At 40.5% G+C, this 27,061-nt stretch overlaps 2 protein-coding genes across 12 annotated transcripts in view; one reads left to right on the forward strand and one right to left on the reverse strand.

Moving 5' to 3' along the window:
* The window catches only part of Eml5 (EMAP like 5), a 122,392-nt gene extending 105,518 nt beyond the window's left edge, over positions 1-16,874 (forward strand). For 2 of the 5 annotated variants that reach the window (XM_013112146.3, XM_005068417.4), the window contains 11 exons: positions 2,628-2,801; positions 4,328-4,536; positions 6,171-6,328; positions 9,072-9,186; positions 11,021-11,209; positions 11,354-11,526; positions 13,158-13,320; positions 13,759-13,862; positions 14,454-14,607; positions 15,132-15,232; positions 15,457-16,874. In XM_013112146.3, the coding sequence (XP_012967600.1) occupies positions 2,628-2,801; positions 4,328-4,536; positions 6,171-6,328; positions 9,072-9,186; positions 11,021-11,209; positions 11,354-11,526; positions 13,158-13,320; positions 13,759-13,862; positions 14,454-14,607; positions 15,132-15,232; positions 15,457-15,493 (1,577 nt within the window). In that variant the 3' untranslated portion in view covers positions 15,494-16,874. Of the gene's footprint in view, positions 1-2,627; positions 2,802-4,327; positions 4,537-6,170; positions 6,329-9,071; positions 9,187-11,020; positions 11,210-11,353; positions 11,527-13,157; positions 13,321-13,758; positions 13,863-14,453; positions 14,608-15,131; positions 15,233-15,456 lie in introns of those variants that run through there. The other 3 variants (XM_040742644.1, XM_021226214.2, XM_040742645.1) reach the window with 3 other exon arrangements.
* A 1,460-nt stretch (positions 16,875-18,334) lies between these two features.
* The window catches only part of Zc3h14 (zinc finger CCCH-type containing 14), a 45,508-nt gene continuing 36,781 nt past the window's right edge, over positions 18,335-27,061 (reverse strand). For 4 of the 7 annotated variants that reach the window (XM_040742646.1, XM_005068418.4, XM_040742649.1 and 1 more), the window contains 6 exons: positions 26,619-26,851; positions 23,590-23,710; positions 21,072-21,208; positions 20,706-20,797; positions 20,327-20,433; positions 18,335-19,535 (listed from right to left, as the gene is read on the reverse strand). In XM_040742646.1, the coding sequence (XP_040598580.1) occupies positions 19,529-19,535; positions 20,327-20,433; positions 20,706-20,797; positions 21,072-21,208; positions 23,590-23,710; positions 26,619-26,851 (697 nt within the window). In that variant the 3' untranslated portion in view covers positions 18,335-19,528. The remainder of the gene's footprint in view (positions 19,536-20,326; positions 20,434-20,705; positions 20,798-21,071; positions 21,209-23,589; positions 23,711-26,618; positions 26,852-27,061) is intronic. The other 3 variants (XM_040742650.1, XM_040742647.1, XM_040742651.1) reach the window with 1 other exon arrangement.

The following is a 27,061-nucleotide window of genomic DNA, read 5'->3' on the forward strand; positions in this document are numbered from 1 at the left end:
CAAAAGCCATGCTTTATGCACAGTAGGCAAGCCCTCTGCCAACTGACATATATCCCAGCTCCCAAAGTTTTCAGATATAAGTAATCCATTTTATTAGTAGTCAAACTTTTGTATCTCCTTGGAATTTTGATGTTTTACAATTGGATAGACCTGAACAAAGGCTTCATATCTCTAATTTAACATATTTTAAAGATTTATTTATTTATTATGTATCCAGTATTCTGTCTGCATGTATGCCTGCAGGTCAGAAAGGGGTGCCAGATCTCATCACATATGGTTGTGAGCCACCATGTGGTTGCTGGGAATTGAACTCAGGACCTCTGGAAGAACAGCCAGTACTCTTAACCTCTGAGCTATCTCTCCAGCTCTAGTTAAACATATTTTAACTGTATTATTTGAAAGTTTCTTAGATTTATCATGTGTGCATTATAAATAGCAGATGCGAAGAGCAGAATTTCCTCCTGTATAAAATAATCCCAGGCAGCTTATCTTCTTCTGTGTTTTCCCATCTTTGCAGTTTATAATTCAAAGCAAGTGCACTTTAGTATTTTGAGTGTTTTAGTAAGAGTGTTTACGTTCCCAGACTGAATTAGCTGCTGGATGAACTTCATTTTTAGGGTATAATTTGAAAAGAAGATAGCACAAAACTATGATATTTTCGTTTAGGCAATAAAGAGCAGCAGACTGACATGAAGTTCAAGCACAGAGCCCTTAACTCATTTCCCAGGAGGAACAGAAAGGGGTGCAAAAGAATGTACATAGCAAAAGATAAATAATGTACCTTTTCGGATTAACAGTTTTTTTTGTTTGTTTGTTTGTTTTTTACGAGACAGGGTTTCTCTGTATTGTTTTGGAGGCTTATTGGTCCAGCCCGGCCTCGAACTCACAGAGATCCGCCTGCCTCTGCCTCCCGAGTGCTGGGATTAAAGGCGTGCGCCACCACCGCCCGGCTCGGATGAACGGTTTTATTTTTCCAGTGAAATAGTGTTTTTAAAAAGTCTGGAAGTGTGTGTAGCCTGTCCCAGGTTCCCATCTGGATAGTTCATTTTCCCATTGTGTGTGTGTAGCCTTTCCCAGGTTCCCATCTGGGTAGTTCATTTTCCCATTGTGTGTGTGTAGCCTTTCCCAGGTTCCCATCTGGATAGTTCATTTTCCCATTGTGTGTGTAGCCTGTCCCAGGTTCCCATCTGGATAGTTCATTTTCCCATTGTGTGTGTAGCCTGTCCCAGGTTCCCATCTGGATAGTTCATTTTCCCATTGTGTGTGTAGCCTTTCCCAGGTTCCCATCTGGATAGTTCATTTTCCCATTGTGTGTGTAGCCTGTCCCAGGTTCCCATCTGGATAGTTCATTTTCCCATTGTGTGTGTAGCCTGTCCCAGGTTCCCATCTGGATAGTTCATTTTCCCATTGTGTGTGTAGCCTGTCCCAGGTTCCCATCTGGATAGTTCATTTTCCCATTGTGTGTGTAGCCTGTCCCAGGTTCCCATCTGGGTAGTTCATTTTCCCATTGTGTGTGTAGCCTTTCCCAGGTTCCCATCTGGGTAGTTCATTTTCCCATTGTGTGTGTAGCCTGTCCCAGGTTCCCATCTGGATAGTTCATTTTCCCATTGTGTGTGTAGCCTGTCCCAGGTTCCCATCTGGGTAGTTCATTTTCCCATTGTGTGTGTAGCCTTTCCCAGGTTCCCATCTGGGTAGTTCATTTTCCCATTGTGTGTGTAGCCTGTCCCAGGTTCCCATCTGGATAGTTCATTTTCCCATTGTGTGTGTAGCCTTTCCCAGGTTCCCATCTGGATAGTTCATTTTCCCATTGTGTGTGTAGCCTGTCCCAGGTTCCCATCTGGATAGTTCATTTTCCCATTGTGTGTGTAGCCTGTCCCAGGTTCCCATCTGGGTAGTTCATTTTCCCATTGTGTGTGTAGCCTTTCCCAGGTTCCCATCTGGATAGTTCATTTTCCCATTGTGTGTGTAGCCTTTCCCAGGTTCCCATCTGGATAGTTCATTTTCCCATTGTGTGTGTAGCCTGTCCCAGGTTCCCATCTGGATAGTTCATTTTCCCATTGTGTGTGTAGCCTGTCCCAGGTTCCCATCTGGATAGTTCATTTTCCCATTGGCTCTGTCCAGCAGCTCTCTGCTTGCTGCCCGCCAGTTGCATGTGATTTGCGTTGCTTTCAGAGGCTGTCACTGCTCAGTATTTACTTGCATGTAACACATGTACTGTGTTAAGTGTGTGTGATTTCTATATAACGTCTGTGAAGACTGAAAAATGTAAAACTATTCTTTCCATCCCAGAGCCGTGCCTTGTACAAAGCTTGTGGTCCTCTCACTGCCTGCTGCCCCTTGTACTCAGACATACCTTGTTTGATGAGCTGTGTAATATTCTTGCCTGATTTCTTTGCCTAAATGCTATTTTCTTGAAAGTGCAACTTTTAACATATTCTGAAGGATTCTGTATTTGTCCCTTTCTTTACTTTCCCCTCCTTTTTATTTCCTTTTAAAAATTTAGCTTCAGTTTTGAGCTATTAAAAACTGCATCCCTTTTAAGTACATGTTTCCAAGGCAGGCGAATGCTGGACACTGAAGTGGCAACTTGGAGATGGTTGTGACACTTGGATGTTGTCTTTGTTCAGCTACAGCCCCATCTGTGCACATCTGGGATGCAGTGAGCAAGCAGACGCTGTCTATATTAAGATGCTCTCATTCAAAGGGGGTGTGCTCCGTCAGCTTCAGCGCTACTGGGAAGCTGCTGCTATCTGTGGGGCTAGACCCGGAGCACACCGTTACCATTTGGAGATGGCAGGAAGGTAGGATCCTTTCTTTTGTGTGATTAAAACACAAAACAAAGCAACATACACACACCAAAATCAAACAAACAGAAGCTCACAAGAGTACTAGGGCTGCGTGAATGCTTTCTTTTAGCATTTGCCTTAAGTTGGTGATTGAAGCCATTTTTCATTTTAGTTCTACAAAACACATAGCACACAGTTGGTAGCACTGTATGTGTCTCCTTTTAAAAGCTCCGTGAAGCCGTAAGTTCACAAAACATGAAACACAGTATTAAAAATCATTCCCAGTGATTTCCTTACAGTAAGAAACTATGTTTTTGCTAGTGAGTTGATCAGTTCTGAGGTATTTTATTAAAAATGAAAATTGCAGCACTTAGGAGGACAAGGCAAGAGGATTGCCATGAGTTTGAAGCCCACCTGAACTACATATTTAATTATCTAATTCAATGCATACCTAAATATGAAAGGAAAAATAAAAGAGTGTATTGTGATCCAATCCAGAGCCTGGTACATGCTACACAGGTAATCTGTCACTGAACCACATCTCTTTTTTATTATTAATTTATTTTTTACAATCCCAGTTTCCACTCCCCCTTTTTCTCCCACTCCCCTCTCTTCCCATCTGTTCCTCGGAGAGGGTAAGTCTACTCAGTCTGTCCCATCATCTAGCTGAGGCAGGACAAAGGCACCTTTCCATACCCACACCCCTGTGTCTAGGCTGGGCAAGGTATCTCTCCTTATAGAATGGGCTCCACTAAGTCAGTTTGTACATTAGTGTTAGGTCTTGGACCCTGAACCACATCTCATACCCATGAAACACATACACACACACAACACATACCTGCACACACATAATATGTAACACACATATACACATCCATAACATATACCTATACACACATAAACATACACATACTCCCCACACACACATATATATAACAAATACAAATATAAACACACATACATATATACATGCATACACATGTACACATACATGCACGCATTCACACACATACACAAACATACATATACCTACACACACACACCCCTTCTTACAGCACATGCTACATAGGTGACCTGCTCTGAATCACATCCCTTACCCATGAAAGATACACACACACATTCTGTTTTGAGGCAGGATCTCACTTTGTAGCCCGACTGGCTTGGAATTCACTGCATAGATACCAAGCTGGCTACAGATTCATAGAGATCCACCTGCCTTTACCTTCTAAGAATGCTGGAAGACCAATAGAATAAATTCTCTTAACACTCTCTAGACAAAAAAGTTAATTTATGTACTGAGAAATTAGTGAAGCTACACAGAAAAAAGGTATGGTCCTTAAAATGGCCCCGAAATTGTCACAAAGCAGCCCACCAACATGTATCACTTGTGAAGATGTGTGTAATTAAGTAGTAGAGCAAGTGTCAGAGCCTCCTTTTATGCATTTGTGTTTAGGGTTTTTGTTTTGTTTTAAGCTATGCGACTTGTGATTAGCTTGGTTCTTACACTAACCTGGGCAATGTTGTTGTGTCTTCTCTATCAGGGGCCAGAATTGCCAGCAGAGCTGGGCACAACCAGCGTATTTTTGTAGCAGAATTTCGACCAGATTCAGATACCCAGTTTGTCTCTGTGGGTATAAAGCACGTGAAGTTCTGGACCCTGGCAGGAAGGGCTCTTCTCAGCAAAAAGGGACTTCTGAGCACACTGGAGGATGCCCGGATGCAGACGATGCTTGCTGTTGCATTTGGTGCAGTATGTCTGTTAAAATGCTGTGTGATGGTGTGTCTTGAAGTTTTCTTGCTGCATATTCATAAGCAGCATTAATACTGACTAGGAACTGTAGCCTGACAGTCAGTGCAAGTCCTGATCAAGGATATGTCATCTTTGAAAAGCGTAGTCCTTTTAAACGTTAAGGAGTGGCAAAGAAAAGTGAATGAGATAATTACTGTAGAACTTTTGCGTCCTTGGAACATTACCGTCTCCAGGCTTTATTAGTCACGTACTTGTCGCCCTCCGCAAGCCGCAGTCTCAGTCATGCTCCTGCTTCGCCATGCACCTGACATCCTAGTCAAAGAAAAGGAATCATGAAAACAGTGTTCCAGTGCCTTCAGGGCAGACTTGGGTTTAGCATTCCTTTGCTTTCTGTCACCAGAACCACTGTCCATGTGGTAGTTGGAAGGACTCAGGGCCAATGTCTGATTCAGGGAGCAGAGAGCTGAGAGCAGAGAACACAGTCCCAAAGCTCAGTGGAGTGTCAAGGGCCACTTGCTGTCTCTCATTCCATCCTCCTGGGTCTGCAGCTCATAATCACATCTCTCTTCCTTTAGTACCCTGCCCTGGCGAGGCTTTTCAAATTCCACAGAAAATTAAGTAATTTTTTTAAAAATGTGTTTCTTTCTTAAAGTACATATTATAAAATAGACACTATATATTTTAAGAAAGTTACAAGTTTAGAACAGTGGAATACACTTACATTTAAAAAATGACTAACAATATCAAACAAACAGAACCTTTTGTTTATTAATATAACAGCAGCCACTTGTTTCCAGAAGGAAACCCCCACTGGAATGACCTTGGCACTTGATCTATCCATGCAGATGAACTTTCTTTATGCACAAAATTACTTTATAGCCAGGCACCCATTCTTGGTATAAGTAAATAAATATATAGTAAATAGCTATTGCAGGAGAAAAGTCGCTTTTTAATGTGTGAAGCAGCAGTGTGGCCAGAATGCTTGCTTACAGGATAGGTTTACGTTCGGTTTAAGCATTTTTCAAATCTATAACTGGCACATGAAAGCAGAAAGCTGCACACACATTTACAGGAGGTCATGTGGTTCCATGCTAGAGACTGGGGAAGAGAACAGGAGGAAAGGATGCTGGCGTTCGCAGCTGAAGCACGCTCTAGCTGCAGAGAGGCGTCAAGAAGCCACCCTCCTGGATGTGCAGGCGTTAGTGAGGCCTCTTCACTTCGCTAGTGAGAATAGACCTACTTTCTATGACAACATTCTGTACCAAACTCAGTTGTTTTCACTCCCTACCCCTCACCACCCCTTGCTTTTGTTCCTAGTGTTCAGTGACCTTGGATTTGTTCTTAGACAGCTAGAGGGCACAGGTTCAGAGGACAGTGTAAGCTAGAGCTACAGTATGTTAGGAAATGTCTGTCCAAGGCTAGCCCCACTAACAAAGGGCAGAGTTGGGAGGAAACCCTAAGGGAACTAAGTGTCACTCAGCTTCCTGCCCGGGGTCCAGTGTTGGCCACCACACTTCGCATGTGCTTTGTCAAAGCAGGTGAAATAGCATTCCGCGCACATAGAGGATGACATCTGTTCGACCTCTCTTTGAACTTTTGATGAGTCTGTCTCCCCCTTCCCCACTCCTTTTCAGAATAACTTGACGTTTACAGGTACCATCAGTGGTGATGTCTGTGTGTGGAAAGAGCACATGTTGTGTAGAGTGGTGGCTAGAGCGCACAATGGGCCTGTCTTTGCCATGTATACCACCCTGCGAGATGGACTGATCGTGACTGGCGGCAAGGAAAGGCCGTGAGTCCTCTTCATAGCTCACTATTTATGCATCTGTGATCTACAGTTAGGTGTTCTGGCCTCTTCTAGGCTGTGCACGTTAACTAGTCATTTACTTCTCCTTTGTTGCTATTTATGTGTGATTTTTGGACTCTCTGAATTCTTGTCTGAAATCATGTTTTTGCATTTTAATTCTCACTTAGGCTTTACATTTATTTTGCGGGGTGGGGGGATGGGGATGGAGGAAGGTATGTGTCCAGCACATGTGTAGAAATCAGAAGACAACCTGTGGAAATGACTTCTCTCCTACCATGTGCATCCCAGGGGTCAAACTCAGATCATCAGGCTTGGAGTGTCCTTACCCACTGTGGCATCTTACCAGCTCCCTTTTGGACCTTTTAGATAAACCTGAACCACAGCCAGAGTGTCACTTGTCTGAGATAGTCATAGGCAGCTGGGCTTCTCATTAAGAGTGGTATCCCTAATCCTTGTGCGACTAGCATCAGTATTGCTGATAGGACATGAAGGGAAACCTGTACTCAGGAACCCAGGTTGCATCTTTATTCCCTGTTGTCTCCCTATAAGGCTCCAAGTCATATGAGAGAGGAATGAGAGGGTGCTAGACACAGCCTTGCCAAATCATTGTCTGAGTTACTTTCAAATATCCAAACAGTAACCAGATACTTAAAATGGATCTCTGGGCGGAGGTGAGGGCTCAGTGAGTACAAGTGCTCGGTTTTTTTTTTTTTTTTTTTTTTTTTTGATGACCTGAGGACCATCCCCAAACCCACAGAAGCTGGACAAGCCAGACCAAATAGCACAAACATTTATAATTCCAGCACGTTCCCACATGAGATGCCCATCCAGCTAGTTTGGATGAACTACAAAGGAAGCCTGTCTGAAACATGATGGAAAGACAAGGACTGATACCAGGTGGAAATGCACAGTGGTCTGTGACCACATATACACACACACACACACACACACACACACACATCCACACACACACAAAGTAAAATATTTTTTATTTTATTATTGCTCAGCAGTTATTAGCACGTACAGCTCTTGCAGGGACCTGAGTTCAGTTCACAGCACTCATGCTGGGCAGCTCAGAACCTCCTGTAACTCCAGCTTCAAAGGATCCAATGCCTTCTTCTGGACTCTGAGGGCACCTACGCTCATACATGCAGACTCCCACACAGACACGTATGCACATAATTTTAAAAATTATAATAAATCTCTTAAAAAATCAAATTAAGGCTGGGTGGGGTGACACACCTTTAATCCCAGCACCTGGGAAGCAGTAGCAGGCATGTCTAGGCCAGCCTTTCTGCAGGCTAGGGAGTAAGATTGCCTCAACCCCCATGCTCCACCTCCCCTCAAAAAAAAACCCAGATAAAAACCATTTGCCACAGGGTAGTCATGTGTAAATTAAAAAGGGACATACATTAAGTAAGAAGTGCAGTTCTTTCACTACAGACTGAAGCCCACAATTATCAACTGAACACTAATGGTCAAGCTGTTTCTCTAATGACATGTGCGTTCTTTTTTTCTTTTTTTTGTTTTTTGAGACAGGGTTTCTCTGTGGCTTTAGAGGCTGTCCTGGAACTAGCTCTTGTAGACCAGGCTGGTCTCGAACTCACAGAGATCTGCCTGTCTCTGCCTCTGAGTGCTGGGATTAAAGGCATGTGCCATGTGTTTTCTCTTAAGGCAAGCAAAATGAGGGAATTCATTTTCCGTCTTTTCAAGAGAAAAATCCACAAATGGCTCTATTTTGTCCTTTATATATTACTCCAAACACAAGTATTTCCCATACCATCTCATTTTGCACATATTTCCTCACTAACAGCCTGCTTATGTTGTTTCAGCAGGATATTTTAATAATTGCAGAAATGCGCTGCCCTTTGGCCCTTAAAAGTAAATTTTACAGCATAGCATCTATAATCCTCTTTCTTGCTTTGCAAGAGAGTTGCCTTTCTAATGTTAAAAATGGTTTTGTGGGGCTGGAGAAATGGCTCAGAGGTTAAAAGCACTGACTGCTCTTCCAGAGGTTCTGAGTTCAATTCCCAGCAACCACATGGTGGCTCTCAACCATCCATAATGAGATCTGGTGCCCTCTTCTGGAGTGCAGACATACATGGAGGCAGGATGTTGTATTCATAATAAATAAATCTTAAAAATGGTTTTGTGGACCAGGCATGAAATCAGAAGCCAGAGGCAGGTAGATCTTTGTGAAGCTAGCCTGATCTACAAAGCTAGTTCCAGGACAACTAGGACTGCTACATAGAGAAACCCTATCTCAAAAAAAGGGTGCGGGGGAGGAAGGAAAAAAAAAGTTTTGTAGGGCTGATGTGATGGCTTAGCAGGTTAAGACATTTGCCATGAATGAACACCTGGGGAAGGGACAACAGATTCCAGCGTTGTTGTCTGACCACACCATGGTATGTGTGCACACATACACAATGTCTGAAAACAAAACAATCCTGTTCTGTGCATTTTCTTAATAGACAGCTATTATGAGACATTTTTATATGGTGGGCTACATAAAATTATGCTTGTGTCAGAATAAGATGACTATTTCACAAAATAAAATTTAACTGAAAGTAATTTTGACTAAGACACAGTATGTCCTTAAATTGCCTGAACATTTAAATACTAGAAATTATAAATAGGGTGTTTAACTATTCTGGCAACTCAGTATTTGAAATGAAAGTTATTGTAGTAGTTAATTATACTTATTTGTGTTTTGTTTTCATTTACCTAGGTCAAAGGAAGGAGGTGCAGTTAAACTGTGGGACCAGGAACTGAGACGATGCCGGGCCTTCAGGCTTGAGACAGGACAAGTCACAGATTGTGTTCGGTCTGTGTGCAGAGGCAAAGTAAGGTGTTCCTTGAGCCAGTGTGTTGCAGCAGCAAATAGAGCAGCTGTGCTGTGACCCCTGCACTTTGTGACCTGATAAGCAATACTTAGTGATACCATAGGGTGCTGTTATTTCTACTGTTTACTAATACAGAAAGCTTGTGTCTAAACACTATTTAAACCTCTGTATTGTCTTGAATCTTCTGATTGAATTATGGTAAGATAGGCTTGGAAATCCTCACCAACGACTCATTTTTATTAGAGCAGTTCTCTTCATGTCTCCAGCAACAGAAGATTTCCACAGTAGTAGGGGCCGTCGTCTGAGGAGTTTCTCTCTCAGGGACCTCTACTCACATATGACTAGGATCTTGATGTGTAATACAGAAAAGAATGCCTGGGCAAGCCAGAATGAATGAAGTAGAGAAAGGGGTTGGCCGGGCACAGGAGGTCTTAAGTTTTGGGTTTATTTTTTCAGTATATTACATAAAGGTTGTAACTTAAAGCCAGGTTCAAGGTTAAGCAGGACTTGTTGCTTTAAGATATGTTTGTTCTGTGTGTATGGGTGTTGTAACTACCTACATATGTATCTGTGTACTGTATGCATGCCTTGTGTCCACTGAAGCCTGAAGTGGGCATCAGATCCTCTGGAGCTATAGTTACAGATGGCTGTGAGCTATGGAGTCCAACTCAGGGCCTCTGCAAGAGCAGCAACTGCTCTAAAGTGCTCAACTAAATATCTCTAGCCCCTTAAGCAAATTTTTAAAATTGTAACTTGTAAGATGAGCTGGTTTACTTATTAAACAATTTCCCTTTGTAAGTGAGATTGTAAGGTGGCTTATGAAATGCATTGTTTATGAGTGAGGGTTGGATGCTGATGACACTAAACTCCAAGGTCACCATGTTGTGGTCCTGCCTCAGCCTCCTGAGTGCTGGGATTACAGGTGTGCACCACCACCCTCAACTCAGCTGTTGCTCACTGTGAGTTCAGCTGTCTCTCAGAAAACGGGTGGTTGTTTCTTTTTAGAAAGTCTTATTAGTCAGACACTGCCTTTAATCCCAGCACTTGGGAGGCAGAGGAAGGCTGATCTCTTGAGTTCGAAGACAGCCTGGTCTATAGAGTGAGTTCTGTGGACAGCCAGAGCTACACAGAGAAACCCTGTCTCGAAAAACAAAACAAAACAAACACCAACAAAAACAACAAACAAACAAAAAAAGAAAATAAAGTCTTCTTGATAGTTTGGGGTGGGGGTTGTTTTTGCTGATTTGCAGTCAGAAGGGCCTTTTTTCTTTCAGTGTCCCTTTAGTTTTCCCTATTCTTCTTCCTTTAAAAACCTCATACATGTCTCTAAAAACTGTTATGCATTTGCACTGTATGTCTATAAGTCAAATGCATGTGTTGTCCTGTCAGTACACTTAAGTTCTAGTTATGTTTGCTTTAATCTTTCTTCTTCTGTTAAGACAAGTTCTGCTATGTAGCCCAGGCTGGCCTGGAACTTGCAGTTATCTGTCTCAGCCTGCCAAGTAAACAGGTGTGCCACCAAGTTTACTTACTTTTTAACAAAATGAATTCTAATTTTTTCTCTCTGTCTCAATGCATTTATTTCCCATTTTGGAGATCCTAACATTATCACAGTCAAAGCTAAAACTCTTGATTATTGAAGCGTATAGATGCATCATCGGTAGAGAGTTGTCTCTAGCACAGACTCTATCGTGCAGCAGCCCAGGGATGTTACCGTTGTGTGTCCCTAGGAAGAGAAACATTTGCATGAGCTAATGATTGCCTTGCAACTAGATTAGTTCAAAGCATGTACCTGTTGTATCACATTAAGTGTATTGGTCCCTTTGTGTTTCAGGGCAAGATACTAGTTGGCACAAGGAATGCTGAGATAATTGAAGTTGGAGAGAAAAATGCAGCATGTAACGTTTTAGTTAATGGCCATGTGGATGGGCCAATCTGGGGACTAGCAACACATCCTTCCAGGGATTTTTTCCTTTCTGCTGCAGAAGATGGGACAGTGAGACTCTGGGATATTGCTGATAAAGTAGGTACAAACACTTAAATGAGAGGTTACAGGTTTTAAGGAATGGGAATCCTTAACTTCTACCTTTAATTTGGTATTATTTTGAGGTTTGGGGAAAATTGGTTTCAATTGTAAATGTCTCCTCGATTCTTGCTTCTTATGTAGAAGATGCTAAACAAAGTGAATTTGGGACATGCTGCTCGGACAGTGTGTTACAGCCCGGAAGGTGACATGGTGGCTATTGGAATGAAAAATGGAGAATTTATTATATTACTTGTGAGTTCTCTGAAAATATGGGGAAAGAAGAGAGACAGGCGATGTGCAATCCATGATATCAGGTTAGTCAATGGATGGAATAGATTTTCTAGTTGATTTTTACGATGACAAGCATGAACTTGAAAAAAAATACCATCATCCAGAATAGGTCTTGACAGGCAAATCCCCTATTTATTTTTGCAGTATGGGGGATCATACCTATGACCTCATGCCTTTGAGGCAAAGGCTTTATCTCTTGATCTAAATCCTAGTGCCTATACATTTGTATCAGATGTATACTGGTGTGGTTATGTTTAAATTCTCCTTGCTAAGTAAAATTCTACTACTACTAGTCATGCACAGTAAATTCACTTTGCTGAGCCATCCAGAAGTTTGACAAATAGGGTTAAAATACCTTTGCTTAATCTCAGCAAGACTTCAATTGTGGCCCTCCTTCCCATAGGCTTCTCCTGACTGTCCTTTACATGCCTTTCCAGTTCATTCATTCAGCCAATACTCACTAAAGGTCTATTTCCCAGAATTCAAATGAATCAAAACCTGTTTTGAAAGATTACATTTGCTATGTATGTATGCACATACCACAGGGTGCACAAATGGTGGTCAGAGACAACTAGCAGAAGTTGGTTCTCTCCTTCCATCATGAGTGTCCCACGGATTGAACTCAGGCTGTCAGGCTTGACATGAGGAGACTTTACCTATTAAGTGGTCTCTGTGGCCTTTAACTCTTTCTTGATCCTTTGTCTCTTAGTGCTTAAACTAATTTTCACAGAATTCTCTATGAATTGATAAGATTATTGGGTCCAGGTCTGTCAAAACGGGTGTTTTCAGCTGTAAAGTCCTTTAATAAAAAATCTCAAGGCTTTCCTTCACCTCTACATGTCTCCACTGTTGTTACTCAGCAGGACTCATGGGACATTTTTCAAAACTCAGTTTATCCCCTACTGCTTCCCATGACTGACAGAGGAGAACCTTTGTGATTTGTCTTTTAACAAACATTCTCCCAGCTTGAAGTTGTCATTTCACCCTAATGGTTCAAGTGAGCTAATTTGGCTGTATTTGGATATTAAGACATCATTTTCCATCTTATGAAGTATGTTAATTTGGGGGGGGTTCAAGACAGGGTTTCTCTGTGTAGCTCTGTAGACCAGGCTGGCCTTGTACTCACAGAGATCCCGCCTATCTCTGTCAACATAGTGCTGGGATTAAAGGCATGCACCACCACCACCTGGCTCAAAGTATGTTAGTGTAACAATTCTGGAATGTTAATTTTTAGTTATTTTGAAGCCAGTTGTGGTGGTGCACACCTTTAACTATAGTATTTGGGTGGCAGAGGCAAGTGGCTCTCTGAATTTGAGGTTAGGCCTTGTCTATAGAACAAGTTCCAGAACAGCCGGGGCTACTTAGAGAAACTCTGTCTCAAAACAATAAAACAAAACCAAAGCAAGCAAATGTTATTTTAAAATTAGAATTGGAAGACAAGAGATATTTTATAAGCAAAATGTAAAAACCTTTACTAAATGTTAATAGACAAATACAGTCTGTGTGCTTGCTTAGTTAGGTAACTTAAAGCCATATCAAACACCAACTGATTTTCAGGTGCTATATTAAGTCCCTGACCTTAAAAATAGTTAAACAATTGCATGCATGGGACCTAATACTTTTCTTTTTTTTTTTTAACATTTTATGTATTCAGATTTAGTCCAGATTCCCGGTATTTGGCAGTGGGTTCTAGTGAGAACTCAGTGGACTTTTATGACCTAACATTGGGTCCCACCCTTAACAGAATCAGCTACTGCAAAGACATTCCAAGTTTTGTCATTCAAATGGACTTCTCTGCAGATAGCAGACATCTCCAGGTACAGCACCAATACCACACCCAGTTTATACAGATGCTTGCTTGTACATTGTAGTGGATACATTAAAAGTCCCAGGGATTACACCTAACTCACTGATCTGTTTTTTTTTTTCCTGTACTTATTCTGTATCCTACTCTTCGTGAAATTAAACTTTACCATTTATGATGTGTACACGTTAGAGATTATATTATCATGCCCATTATCTCAGAAAAGATTCTGTGTCAAGTGTTTAGAATCGCATCATTCCGCAAGAGTCTCAAATATTGTAGATGACCTCTAGTGTTTATTGCTATACATTAGACCTTGGTATCTGCTCATTTTAGACCTGCTATTCTCACCTACATCTCAATACCTTTCCTCCACATTTTGTTGTAATTTTTGCATCCTCAAGACACAAGATATCTACTAATAATGGATTTGTCCTCATTTTGGGAACAGGTTTCTAGTGGCTGCTATAAACGGCATGTCTATGAAGTGCCTTCAGGAAAACACCTTGTGGATCATGCTGCCATTGACAGGATCACGTGGGCTACTTGGACTAGGTAAACATTTCATTCATGACTTTTGAGGATAGAAAAGTTGGGAAATATGAACTGGGAATGTGGCAGAATGCTTTTCTAGCATGAACAAGGCCACATTTGAGCAGAAAGCAGGAAAACAGCTGAAGCATGCTTGCCCATCTCCTGTTGTCCTAGCATGTGGGAGCAGAGAACTGATTCAAGTTCAAGGCAAGCTTGGTCTACATAGCAAAACTTGAAGCTAGGCAGGGATATATGGCAAGGCCATCTCAAAATACTGACGTAGAAAACGCCTATTTTTGAAGTTATTCCACAAGGGAATACATGATTTTGTTATCCTAGCTTGATTCTTAAACAGATGGTATGTTGGCTTTGGAACCTCTTCTGATTAAACACTGTCCTACATTTGATCAGTTTCCATGAAAAGATTTAGTGTATTTTTTAAATGTCATGGCATTTTTCTTAAATGGTAACAGCAATGAAACAGCTGTTGAGGTCAGGTGTGGTAATGCACATCTTTAGCCCAGCACTTGGAAGGCAGAGGCAATTGTTACTTTTTAAAAATATGGCTAAAGTGTCTGTGCTTTCTGTGGTGCATTTGCTTTTCCCCTCTAGTATTCTGGGCGATGAAGTTATGGGAATCTGGTCCAGACATGCTGAGAAAGCAGATGTCACCTGTGCCTGTGTATCTCATTCAGGAATCAGTCTTGTGACAGGAGACGACTTTGGCATGGTTAAGTTATATGATTTTCCATGCCCAGAAAAATTTGTAAGTCTAATATTTTGTATTACTTTAGTTGAATGCTAAATGATTCATCTTTTTCCCCACATATTTAAAATATTATGACCCTCATATAAAAATACTGTAGTTAAAACTTTATTTCTAAAGATTTTCTCAACACCCAAAGTAAAAGCTATCAAAGACAAATCTTCCAGGGCAGGTGTGGTGATGCCCACCTTTGATTCCAGTACTCCAGAGGCACTGGCAGATTTCTAAATTCAAGGATAGCTTGGTCTACAGAGTAAGACCCTGTTTCAAAAAACAACTCTTTGCTACAGTTTTGGAAACTTGTAGGCAAGTTCTGATGAGCTTTTAAAAACCAAACCTACAGTCAATTACTAAGTTCTACCCCATACCCCTGTCCCGCCCTTTGTGCAGAGAAAAGCTTCCATGGTCCTGAAGATATGACCTAGTTTGTTGCACATAGACCTGTAAAACTCTTTACAGTAATTGCTGGGGGTCTACCTCCCTATTCTTGTGATAAATTATGAGAACCTTTGTTTCTGTTTTAGGCAAAGCACAAGAGGTTCTTGGGTCATTCCCCTCATGTGACAAATATTCGATTTACTAGTGGTGATCGACATGTTGTTAGTGCTGGAGGCGATGACTGCAGGTCAGTAGTTTGTCAGTCCAGGAAGAGCACAACCACCTTGTTACTGGTAAAGACTTAATAATAATAACTCTATATAGCTTCAGTAATGAACACAGCCAGCAGTTATCAGATGGTAACACAACCAGTGACTCCAAAGCCATTAAATTACATGTGATTGAAAGTAGGCAAAAATCTGAAAATCTAGAATGTGATGAACTCCTTGTCACTTTTTTTTCTGATTGCAGTTTGTTTGTCTGGAAATGTGTACACATGCCTCACTGAACTGCCCTGTGATGCTGAGAAGACTAAACAAAGCTCACCTCAAGAGACCAGTTCTGTAACAAAAACCAAAACCAAACTCTGCATGGTCCAGTGGTGCTAACTGAAGACTGTGGCAGGGAAGGATGCGCAGAATCGATCACACAGCAGAAGACTGAGAGTTCCAAATGCTTGCTACATGTACCAACCCATACTCTGTACACTGCCAGATAATTACACTGCAAGGAACGGCTCAATTATTTGACAAAAAGTCATCCTCCTCTGTAATTTTGACAGACTTGCCTAGGGTATAGCTGTCTTTAAAGAAAAAAAAAAAAAAAAGGGCCAGGCGTTGGTGGTGCACACCTTTAATCCTAGCACTTGGAAGGCAGAGGCAGGAAGATCTCTGTGAGTTTGAGGCCAGCCTGGTCTACAGAGCTAGTTCCAGGACAGGTTCCAAAGCTACACAGAGAAACCATGTCTTGAAAAACCAAAAAGAAAATAAAAAAATGGAAATTTTTTCTCATTTCTAACATTTCTTTAGTGAAATATTTCACCCTTATACAAGGAAAGTAATAAGCAACCATCACCCTAAAGTGTCAGTTTTCAAAATGCAAACATTTTTCTTAAGGAAACTTACACAAGCTTTCCTGGAGAGTATTTCTTAAACATTAGTTTAGTCCCCTCTGCAAAGGACATTTCTCTTTACAGTCTGAACAGATCCAAAGTCTGCAGCATATGCAGACTACATTTTCACTGTTGAGCTGTCAATCTTTGTGTTTCAAAGCCATCTCTATAAAATGATGAATCACAGTTATGGCCTCATTAATAGGAAAGTGATATAATGAACATTCATTTCCAAGTGTACAGTTTTTTAAGGTTCTGTGATAGCAATAGCTCTTAACTGAAAGATAATATCGCATATTTAAAGGTATGATCTAATAAACATTTGTTTATTGTGTAAACAAAAGCATTAAATTCATAATACTAGTAACACTGGGTAAAAAATTTTATAGTTTTGTATTGAGAAAAAATGTTTAACTAGATGTATGCCACCCTATAAGGCTGTTTTCCAAAATGAATGACTCCAGGTTCTCCTGAAGAAGTCAGAATCCTTCCACTTTAATGCTGCCAAAGATTGGGACCTACCGCCCAGGACTTGCTGTTTAGCCTCGCTAGTTCCTCAAGATGAAAAATCCAGTAGACTGCTGTGTAAACATTATTTTTCTACATGTGAAGAGGATGCTCTACTGGGTATTTCCATTTTTTTATTTTATTGTGTGAATTATTTATTGTGTAGCATAGATCCTCCCCGTCAGGCTTCTGGAATCCTGTTTGGTTTGTTATGTTTTCTATGGCTAAAACATTGTGACTATTAAAACCAGAATGAACACTTTGCATCAAAGAACTTTTGTCTTTGGTTGGTTTTAAAGGTTAAGGCTGATGAAGAGACTGCAAGAAACTTAAAGCACAAGGTAGTTCTTCCATTGCTCACGCCAAATGGTCCATCTAAGTTAGGCCAAGTTTTAGAATGCATTAACATTATATAAAATGGCAGTCAATAAATTAAAGAATTCCTATAAAAGGAAAAATGCTTCAAATTTAAGCATGGTATATAGTTCTAAGGTTTCCCCTCTGGACAGCTTGGCAGCTTTTAGTTATAGAAAAATTTCAGTTCTGTAAAAGTCCACAATGTTAAGCAAGTAAACTATTAAAGAAAAAACTGCTTGCTTCCAACTGTATTTTCGTCCCCCAAAGTGGCCAACCTGGTCAGTCAGTGTTTATCATGGTAGCAGTCAGTTCCATGACCAAAGGTCAGGCTGACTTCTAAGTAGTCATCATATGGCTACCTGGCTGGATCAACCACCAACTGTGAAAAGGGTGACAAATCGTAGAATCTGCCCTATAGTTTTTATATCCAGAGAATTATGGTGTGTACCTGCACTATCTGAATTTATAGCCCAAGATTGCCATCAGTTACTGTCACCCCACTTGTTTCCTGTGTAAATACATGTCAAAGCATGCAGTACACTCTGGAACTCTGCATCATCATCAGCGGTGTTATTCCTTTCTCTGTGAGGCTTCTTACACAGTTTCATTTAGAACAAGTAGCCCAGTAATTGTTTTAGGGTCAGAGTAAGCCTGTCTATTAAACCACAGAATTGAACAACAAACCATTTAAATGCTAAGGCATGTAGCTCAGTTGGTAGAGTGCTTACCTAGAATTTGTAAAGCCCTGGACTAATCCCTAGCACCACATATAAATGGGCATGCCTATAATCCCAGGTACAAGCACAGAATAAGAAATTCAAAGTCATTCTTGGCTACATAGTGTGTTTGAGGCTAGCCTGCAGCTTGTGAGCCCTTACCTTAAAAAAACCAAACACATTGTAAGTGTATTCATAATCACTGTCTATTCAATAACAGAAAATAATTTATTTGTCACATGTTCTTTTCTTATAAAAAACTAAATCATTTTAAGTCCCTGTTCCTCGTTTCTGGTCCTTACTGGACAGTTATGAGAAGATATCTACACACATTATTAGGAAGTGATATTTAAAAAAGTCTAGTTCTGGAAATTCACAATTTTCAATAGAATTCTTTAGCTGAGATGCAAAGCTAGGATGAATGCCTTAAATTTAATGGAATGCACTTACAGAATGAAAAAAATGCCACTTCACCTGAACCTATGCAGCAAGCAGCTTTTAGGCGCTCTGTCCTTTTGCTGTTTCTGATCTTCTAGGATTAACAATGGTCAAGGCCGACTTATGAAGTGGTTGAAAAATTAGCTAATGCTTTTATCTCTCAATGCAAAAGCAATGACCACAGCAGTAGAAGGCTGGCTTCACAATGTTAAACACAGACTTTGGTAGATTTGACTTTATTATCCATCCTTTACGTATCTTAACAGTTTAAATTTGGTCCTAAAAGTGTTGAGCTTTTATTACCCCCTTTGCTAACCACCTCTTACACTTTAATTTTTAAAAACATCAAGTCTTTGAAATCAGTTGTCTGTTATTTAAAACATTTGACACTTCTTGCCTTAACAGTTTCAAGAACTGCATACATAAAACTCTAATACAGTGGCCAAGTTTCATCCTATTGTGATGTTTACCCATACAAGCTCTGTAATTATAGTTCTGTAATTTAAAATATGCCAGTTAAAATCTTAACTTCTACATTTCAAGAATGATCTTTAGGAGTAACTAAGTATATTTTCTGTGGAGTTATTTCTGACAATATTTTTCAGAATATGGGAATATATGTATATATTTATACTCTTGTGAGTTCATCTGTTTTCTGAAATTTTCTGTATATACCTGTAAATTTTTTGTATGACTTTGTGATAATGTAGTCTCCCCAAAATTATTTAAAATTATATGCTATTAGTAAATGGAAGTATTTCAAGGAATTGTTCATATGTTTTTGCATTTGTCATTCCAACCATGTTTACCTTAAATGACCATGTCACTACTTACTTTCACAGAAGGCAAGGGACTTCAGAGTTTACCAGAGTAACGCTTAAACCAAGAGTCTGTATTATGCTTTTCAAAGCAAATTCATTTAGACATTAAAAAGAAATTTTAAACTAGTTGTTCAAAGCTGCCTTGGTATTTTGGCCACCCCTAAGATGATGCAATATTTGTAACTGATTGTGAAAACAGTGCATCATCTTTGGGAAAGTGATTCAGCTATGAGGACAATGGCCTTCACACAGCGTTGTAGCCCTAAGCTGCAGTACCATCACCAAAAATGATGTTAAACAGCAATGTACAAACATGCCGCAAATGTTTTAATAGAATTTGGCTTTTCTTTAAACTGTCTCTTTCATAGTCAAAACTGTCTTTTTCATAGTCAAAACAAACAAAAAAAATGTTGAAACCACTTAATAAACTTACAAACTTGAAAAATTAGACACTTCAGTTAGGCAATAAAATTCATATTATGAAAGCAATATATTCTAAATTTCAAAGATGTGACAAGTTCTGTAGAATATCTCTCATCAGAAGATGGAAGCATTCAAACTGCACGATCTTCTTGCCAGGTAGGACTAGGGCATCATTCGCTGAGTAAATAAAACCAAAAGTTTTTTTAATTACTGCAGTGCATATAAATACAAAACTTAGCTTCTTGCTCAGGTGTTTGGTCTTTAAAAAATTCAATTGTGTAAAAGAGATAAAAGTTTAAAAATTATGCAATTTAACTAGTAGGCATTGTTATAATGTTCTGAAACTTCAGTATTTTGCCATCACTAAAATCTAACAAAACTGTGTAGGCCAGAGGACAACCTCAATGTCATCCTCATAAATACTACCCACCATTCTTTTAAATTCGGTGTCTCTAGTGGCAGACTGGACTGGTTGGCCAGCAAACCCCAAGGATCTGCCTCCTCTATCTGTCTTCCCATTTCTGGGATTACAGGTGCATGCTACCATGTCCCACGTTTTTACACGGGTTCTAGAGATCAAATTCTTTATAGACTAGGCAGTCTCCCTGGCCCTGATCTGAGACTGTTGAGCAGTATGTTAAAATACATACACACAGGCAATCTGCTGGCTTAGGTGTTTTGTTTGTATTGTTGATACTCAGAAGTTAGAGGGGCGGAAAGCTGGAGAGTTCAGTGGCTTATTCATTATGCTCTGCTCTGGATTCAAAAACAGAACTCATCTGGAGATGATGTCAGTTAAACAAAGTCATCACTGGGCAAATGCAGTTCATGTTAAATCATTTTTGCTAAAAGTTCCTTCTTTAATTTTAAAAGCACAAGGAGATAAAAATTCAATTTCCCTTTCCCAATTACAATAGAATGTAATTCCAAATGACATTAGAATTAGAAAAGCTAACTTAAATCCTCACCTAGTCTGAGGTCGAATCCATTTCAAGGCATGTCTTGGTGGTACAGTAATAGTGGGGTGATAAAACGTGCAGTCTGGTCTTGTACACTGAGTATTAAACCTACAGTGCTAAACAGAAAAAAGAGGAGCAAAACTTCACAAAATCCGCAAGGTAATACAGGCATATATACACCTGAGAGAAACAAAAGCAGTCCACTGTAACTAAACCAACAGATATGGTATTGTCCATTGACACTAAATCTATGCAGCATCAGCAGGATACCTGCTACCATGTGCATAAACCCACACATACACAAAAATAAAATGGATACAAAAGAGAAATGCAAACACCAGAATGACAGATTAGCACTAAAACCAGTTTGGAAAGTAAAGTTTCTTACTTTGGGGTGGTAGAAGGGACATTCCATTTTCTTACAAGCTGGGAAGTAACGGCACAGCTGACCATTAGAAGATGGTGCTGGTGATGAGACCACTGACAAGAATCAGAATGAAGAATGGTCAAATCTATGTGGCAGTGTCATTTTCTAAAGTAGTCCACTGGTGTTTGTAAAGAGGTGAGACTCAATTTACAACAAGTTTATCATTCAAGATAAAATGGCAGAGTTCTAGAAGAAGGGCAGATTTGTTGTTTAAATGCTAAGTTCATTTCTAAAACCACCCTTTTGTTGTTTTGTTCCACTTAAGAGCCAGAAAAATATCATTTTCTATTTTTTCACCCAAATACAACAGTGCACAAAGTCACTAACCTGGTTTTGAGGCCAGTACTGGAATTCTTCTACTCATGTGAGTGAAGGGACAATCTGGTTTAGTACACTTTGCATCATATTTACAGTTTGGATGCACAAACAAACATTTTTCAGCAAATTTACAATTGGGAAAGGCTCTACAAAACAAAAACAGTTTATTATTCATAGTTAACATTCTCAATGATATTAGCTTTTCTGTAGAGGACTTCACAAACACCATACATGGCTGGAAAGATAGCTCAGCAGTTACAAGTACTTCCTGCTCTTCTAGAGGACCTGAGTTCAGTTCCCAGCACCAACGCTATTGCCTGTAACTCCAGCTCCAGGGTATCCAATGCCCTCTTCTGGCCTGTGGAGGCATCTGCACATATGTGGTATCCAGTCTGTCTGTCTGACATACACACACAGAAATCATGAACTAGGAACGTAGTTCAGTGGAGAGCACTTGTAATATTCATGAGGCTCTGGTTTCAATCCTCTGTGGTGGGGAGGCAATTAGTATTTTTTCAAATGAAGCTAAATACCAAAATAGAACACAACTGCATTTCAACTCTAGAGGAACTCTTCCATGTTATAACTCAAAGCAAGACATCATAGAAGTTTTGTGTAATTCCATCTTAACAGAATATCCAAATCTTACTTTTTATTTCTGAATTTCATTTTTTAAATATTATATTTTTATTTTATGTGCATTGATGTTTTGCCTGCATGTATGTCTGTGTGAGAGTGTCAGATCTCTTGACATTAAAAGTTACAGACAGTTGTGTGTGCTGCCAAGTGGTTACTGGGAATTGAACCTGGGTTCTCGCTGAGCCATCTCTCCAGCCCCAAAGCTTAAATAAATTCAAAACTGTAAGCACATCTCAATGTACAAGGCACTGTACTGTAGAAAGATTAATCATACAGTCCTTACATATGTAATTATGCTACCTGTACTTATAGTCAAAACACGGACATAGTCCAGCCATGGGACCAACAAAACAAAACAAAACAAAAAAAATCACCTGAAAACAATCTCACAAAGTTCCCTGCATTATAAATCAAAACAACTGAGATACCATCTCACTCCTGTCAGAATGGCTAAAATCAAAAACACCAATGACAATTTATGCTGGAGAGGATGTGGTGAAAGGGGGACACTCCTCCATTGCTGGTGGGAGTGCCAACTGGTTCAGCCACTTTGGAAATCAGTATGGAGATTCCTCAGAAAAATGGGAATAAACCTACCACAAGACCCAGCAACTCCACTCTTAGGCATATATCCAAAAGATGCCCATTCATACAACAAAGATGTCTGTTCCACTATGTTCATAGCAGCTTTATTTGTAATAGCCAGAACTTGGAAGCAACCTAAATGCCCCTCACCCGAAGAGTGGATAGAGAAAATGTGGTACATCTACACAATGGAGTACTATTCAGCAGAAAAAAATAATGGAATCATGAGATTCGCAGGCAAATGGATGACACTAGAAGAAACCATCCTGAGTGAGGTAACCCAGTCACAAAAAGAGAAACATGGCATGTACTCTCTCATATATGGATTTTAGACATAGATCTGGGGAGTGCCAGCCTACAATCCTATGGCCAGAGAGTCTGGGAAACAGAAACTTCATTTAGTGGCTGATCGAAGAAGAGGCAGACTCCCTTGGTTAAGTACTGAGCTGAACTCAAGAAAGCCAGTAACAGAGAGGGAGGACTGATGATCAAAGGGATTAAGACTGGGCTGGTTTAACCCCCAGAAACAGCTGACCAGACAAAGGTTAACTCTTGAATCCCAGGCATCAGCCTGGGAATCCAGCATGGGACTGATCAAGACCCCCTGAATCTGGGTGTCAGTGAGGAGGCCTAGGGAATCTATTGAGCCTTGGGCAGCAGATCAGTACCCATCCCAAGTATACACACGGACTTTGGACTCCCATAGAACAATATGAGGTGCACTCTCACCCTGAACTCTTGGGGAAGGGTCTAGGCCCTGCCCTATATGAAATGACAGACTATGGACACCCCCATGGAGGGCCTCAACCTCCCTGGGGGAATGAGGGGATAACGGGGGGGGGGGTTGGGGGGAGGACACGGGAGGAGGGGAGGGAATGGGAGAGGGACCTGGAACTGACTTGTGAAGCAACCTCGTTTCTTATCTAAATTTAAACTGGAAAAAAAAAAAAAGTTCCCTGCATTATGTTAGCCAGTTGGTAAGGAAAACGAACCCACATCTAGAATATTTTTTCATTATTCACATAACTCAATTTACTCCCAAACTAAATAAAACAACTGATGTCTGTGAACAAATATATACTAACTGTATAGTTACACATAATGTATAGGGACCCCAAGGGACATTTCAGGATCCTAGGTACCAAACAAACCATTTTCAACATAAATACACACAAAGATGCAGGGAGGGCTATTAAGTATCAACTATTGTGTTTATTTATAAAACTTCTCTACAAAGGAAAATAAAAGGTTATAGGATATAGAGATTAATATTGCAAACTATCCATTTGACATGATTACTCACTTGCAAGGTGAAATGGGATGATAGTATACACACTCATCCCCATTTTTGCAAGCAGGCCAGTACTTGCAGCGCTCCAAAAGCTTTTCTGGTTTTTGTGTCACACTCAGGTCAGTCATCTCAGCTTCAAAGAGGAATTAAGAGCATTTGGTTAATTATGATTTCAGTTTGTTTCAAACCCAAGTCTCAAAACTATGTTCTTTAATGATTGCATCCCTACAAAATAACCCCAATTGATATGGCCAACCTTAGTAATGCAACCTCAGCTTAGTAGGAAGGAGACCAGAGTTGTCATTCTAAAACCTCAACTACATGTAGATAGAGCTTAATTTTTCACCAAAGTTTCAGTCTCACTCAAAACTTAAATATAAAAGTGAAGGATGTCAAAAATAAAAACAACAAAAACACATACACATACACACAAAAAAACATTGAAGCTGAAAACACAAGCTAATAAGAAATGTGATTAATTTTCATATTCCATCAAAATGACAAGTGTCCAGATAAAAAAATTATCCCCAGTTGCTGAGGTATCAACTCTCCTTGATACTTAAAAAGAAATCAGCTTTACCTAAAATAGACCAGCACTGCCTATGGGCAGGGCTTGGGGGAAGGAGAAGGTCATCTAATAGAGCAAGTCTCAAGTCTAGCTGGGTGTAAGATGCTAAGTTGGGGGACCATGATGTGGAAAACAAGCCTCACCCATGGAGTTCACTGTCTCTGCATTAAATCATGTCTAATTACAACATCAACTACTATGCCACATGAGAATGGGATCTCTAACTTTTCATAAGACATCTGTATGAAGCTAATTTATGGCACCAAATAAAATTATACATGAAGGCCAAGATCTGCTGCTTTTTGATCTGAGACAACATAGTAAAAAAAAATACCACTGTTCAGTCTTATGCGTTATCTGTTCGCATTGTTTATGATGCCAACTGTCACATAAGCTACACTGCAGCAGTGGCATCAAGCTCTGGTAGGCATATCTGGCTGTGTATGGTGGCAGTTCATCTAGACACCTTGGCAAAACTCTAACATCCCTGAAAGTGACTTTGCCGAGACTCAGATGGAAGGAAGCCCTTCTGTTCTAGGGTCATGGTATGCAGACAGGAGCCTCAGTAACTCATGTCTGATACACATTTCTATGCTACTTTGAAAAGAGCAGGGCTAGGAGGTCAGCCCTGTAGTGAATGCTTACTCAGCATACATAAGACTCTGGGCTTGATCTCTTATAGAGCAAAATAAGAAAAATACAAAGTTATTTTATTTAGACCCAGGATATAAATGTTCTTAGAGAATTTCTAAAGAAAACAGCACTGGAAGGGGAAACCTCGCTCACTTTTAGATGATCTTTGCCCTGCACTGCTCCATTTACAAGACTGTGGAATACACGTGAAGACCTAGGACAAAGGAAAGACTAGATCTGAAAGAGCAGTGCAGTCAGAAAAATGAAGAAGCTACTCAAAAAATTATATACCTTTTAAAAAGTATGTTATAAGGCGGCTTCCTCTTAATGAAGAAAATGGGAAGCAATGTACAGAAGCCATGGCTCTGGTTTTCCTATAGTGACATTTTACTTCATATGTGACTAAACTCTCAATTTTCAGAGGCAAATTCACTTTGTATTGAAAGCTGTAAAGTGTGCCCATGTGATGGGCAGTGGTTTCTTAGAACAGATGGTGTGGATGGCTAGTGCCTTCAAACACCACCAAAATACCAATCCAAAGACAAAAATCCCAACTCCTTTTGCTTGCACTAGGTGAAGACCAGAGCTGCCAGGATCTGTAGGAATCTCCTCCACAACAGAATGTTCTCGTTGCTAGTGTTTCAGCCCCACAGAGTAACTGTGTCCCAACAGCAAAGGAGGCGCTCTACTCATCCCAGCTGTCCCCACAATGGCCTTGGCACTCATACAAGACAGGCACACCCATGACTAGCATGTTCCTGACACTGTCACCACTTCATCCCACATACCAAGAAGGCCTAGCATGGAAACTCGCCTTTAAACGAAATTGAGTCTTAAAAGAGCCAAGTGCTGAGCTATCAAACTGACAACTAAGAGCAGTAACACTGAATTTTCCTTATTTTAAACAAAGCATGCAGGGTCAAAAAAAAAAAAAAGTGCACTGCCTATTGTAGTTTTTCACTGTTAAAATACTGCTTTACTTGGGGTCACACTTGCAACTCCTTCCGCAAGCCTTGACAACGTATACACATCGTGACACTGACTCACAGGGATGGAGCAGTGTCTCACTCAGTGGCTAAGAGCACTGGCTCTTGCAGAGGACCCAGGTTTAGTTCCCAGCACCCAAGTGGCCACTCACAGCTGTGTGTAACTATTTCCAGGGATCTGATGCAGCAGCAGGCATGCATGTGCTGCCGCACATTCACACATGCAGGCAAAATACTCACGTGCATAAATCTAAAAGAAAAAGGGGAAAGAAAACAAAGGATTGATGGTGCCACGCCTGCCACTGGCGTCCCTGAGGTAAGAGGTGGTAAAAACACAAACGGCTGCCTTAAAGCATGGCACCATCTACACTGAATTCACTTGAGTACTATTCAGTATTGATAAAGTCTTTCTGAGACTTCGAACAAGCACCCTGTCAGATTAGGTAAGAAATCCCTTCCAGAGAAATAGTACTATGGTGTGGAAAAGCCAAATTGAAATCCATCTTCCTTTCAAGTTTATGGTTGGGGGCACAGGGGGAAAGTAAGTTTCTGAAGAAAAAGGCAACCAATGCATCAAGAATGATGGTTCATCCTTCGGCAATCACAATAAAGAGGTACTCTAGACCACGATGACTGGGCTTCATTTTAACACTAGCACCACAGAACACCTACGAAACAAGCACAGGCAGAGTATGAAACTGAACTGGTGGTTGGTGTAATAGAAGAAAACAAGCTACTGAACAGACGCGTAAGTGAGGCCTCAAACCAATATTCACTCAAGACACAGAGACAGGCCAAGACTCCCTTCTCAATGACAGTGGGCTGAGAAGGCAAAGTCTGAGCTCTCAACACACCGTTGGAAAAGCTACCATCTGGGTCCTCAAGCTGCCTGCTCATCAAATGCAACTGCTGTGGGTGGAGGAAACCTCTGAGTCCCTTGTTTGAGGTTGCAGTTTGGTTTACAGGTTTCATTCCTTCAAAGCACATCTCCTCCTCTTGATCTGACATGTATCCTGGGGGGCTGGGGACACCATCCAGCGTCACTATAAACTTGGGACTTGCAGGTTTATCTGGTTGTACAAGATCTCTGCCAGACAGATAAAAAATACCATAGAATTAGGGAAACAAACACAAAATGCTGAGCCTCCTAAAGTCCTCTTCAGCAGAATCGTTACTTCCTTGCTTTACATTTGGTTCATTAAGATTGCCTTAACATGACTTCCTGCTATAGCATAAGTAGAATCCTGCTAAGAAGCAACAGCCATAGCCAGCAATTGCAGCAGCATCACTAGTGACC

The sequence above is a fragment of the Mesocricetus auratus genome, unplaced genomic scaffold (assembly GCF_017639785.1).
Source record: "Mesocricetus auratus isolate SY011 unplaced genomic scaffold, BCM_Maur_2.0 Super-Scaffold_15014, whole genome shotgun sequence".
Taxonomy (NCBI): Eukaryota; Metazoa; Chordata; class Mammalia; order Rodentia; family Cricetidae; genus Mesocricetus; species Mesocricetus auratus.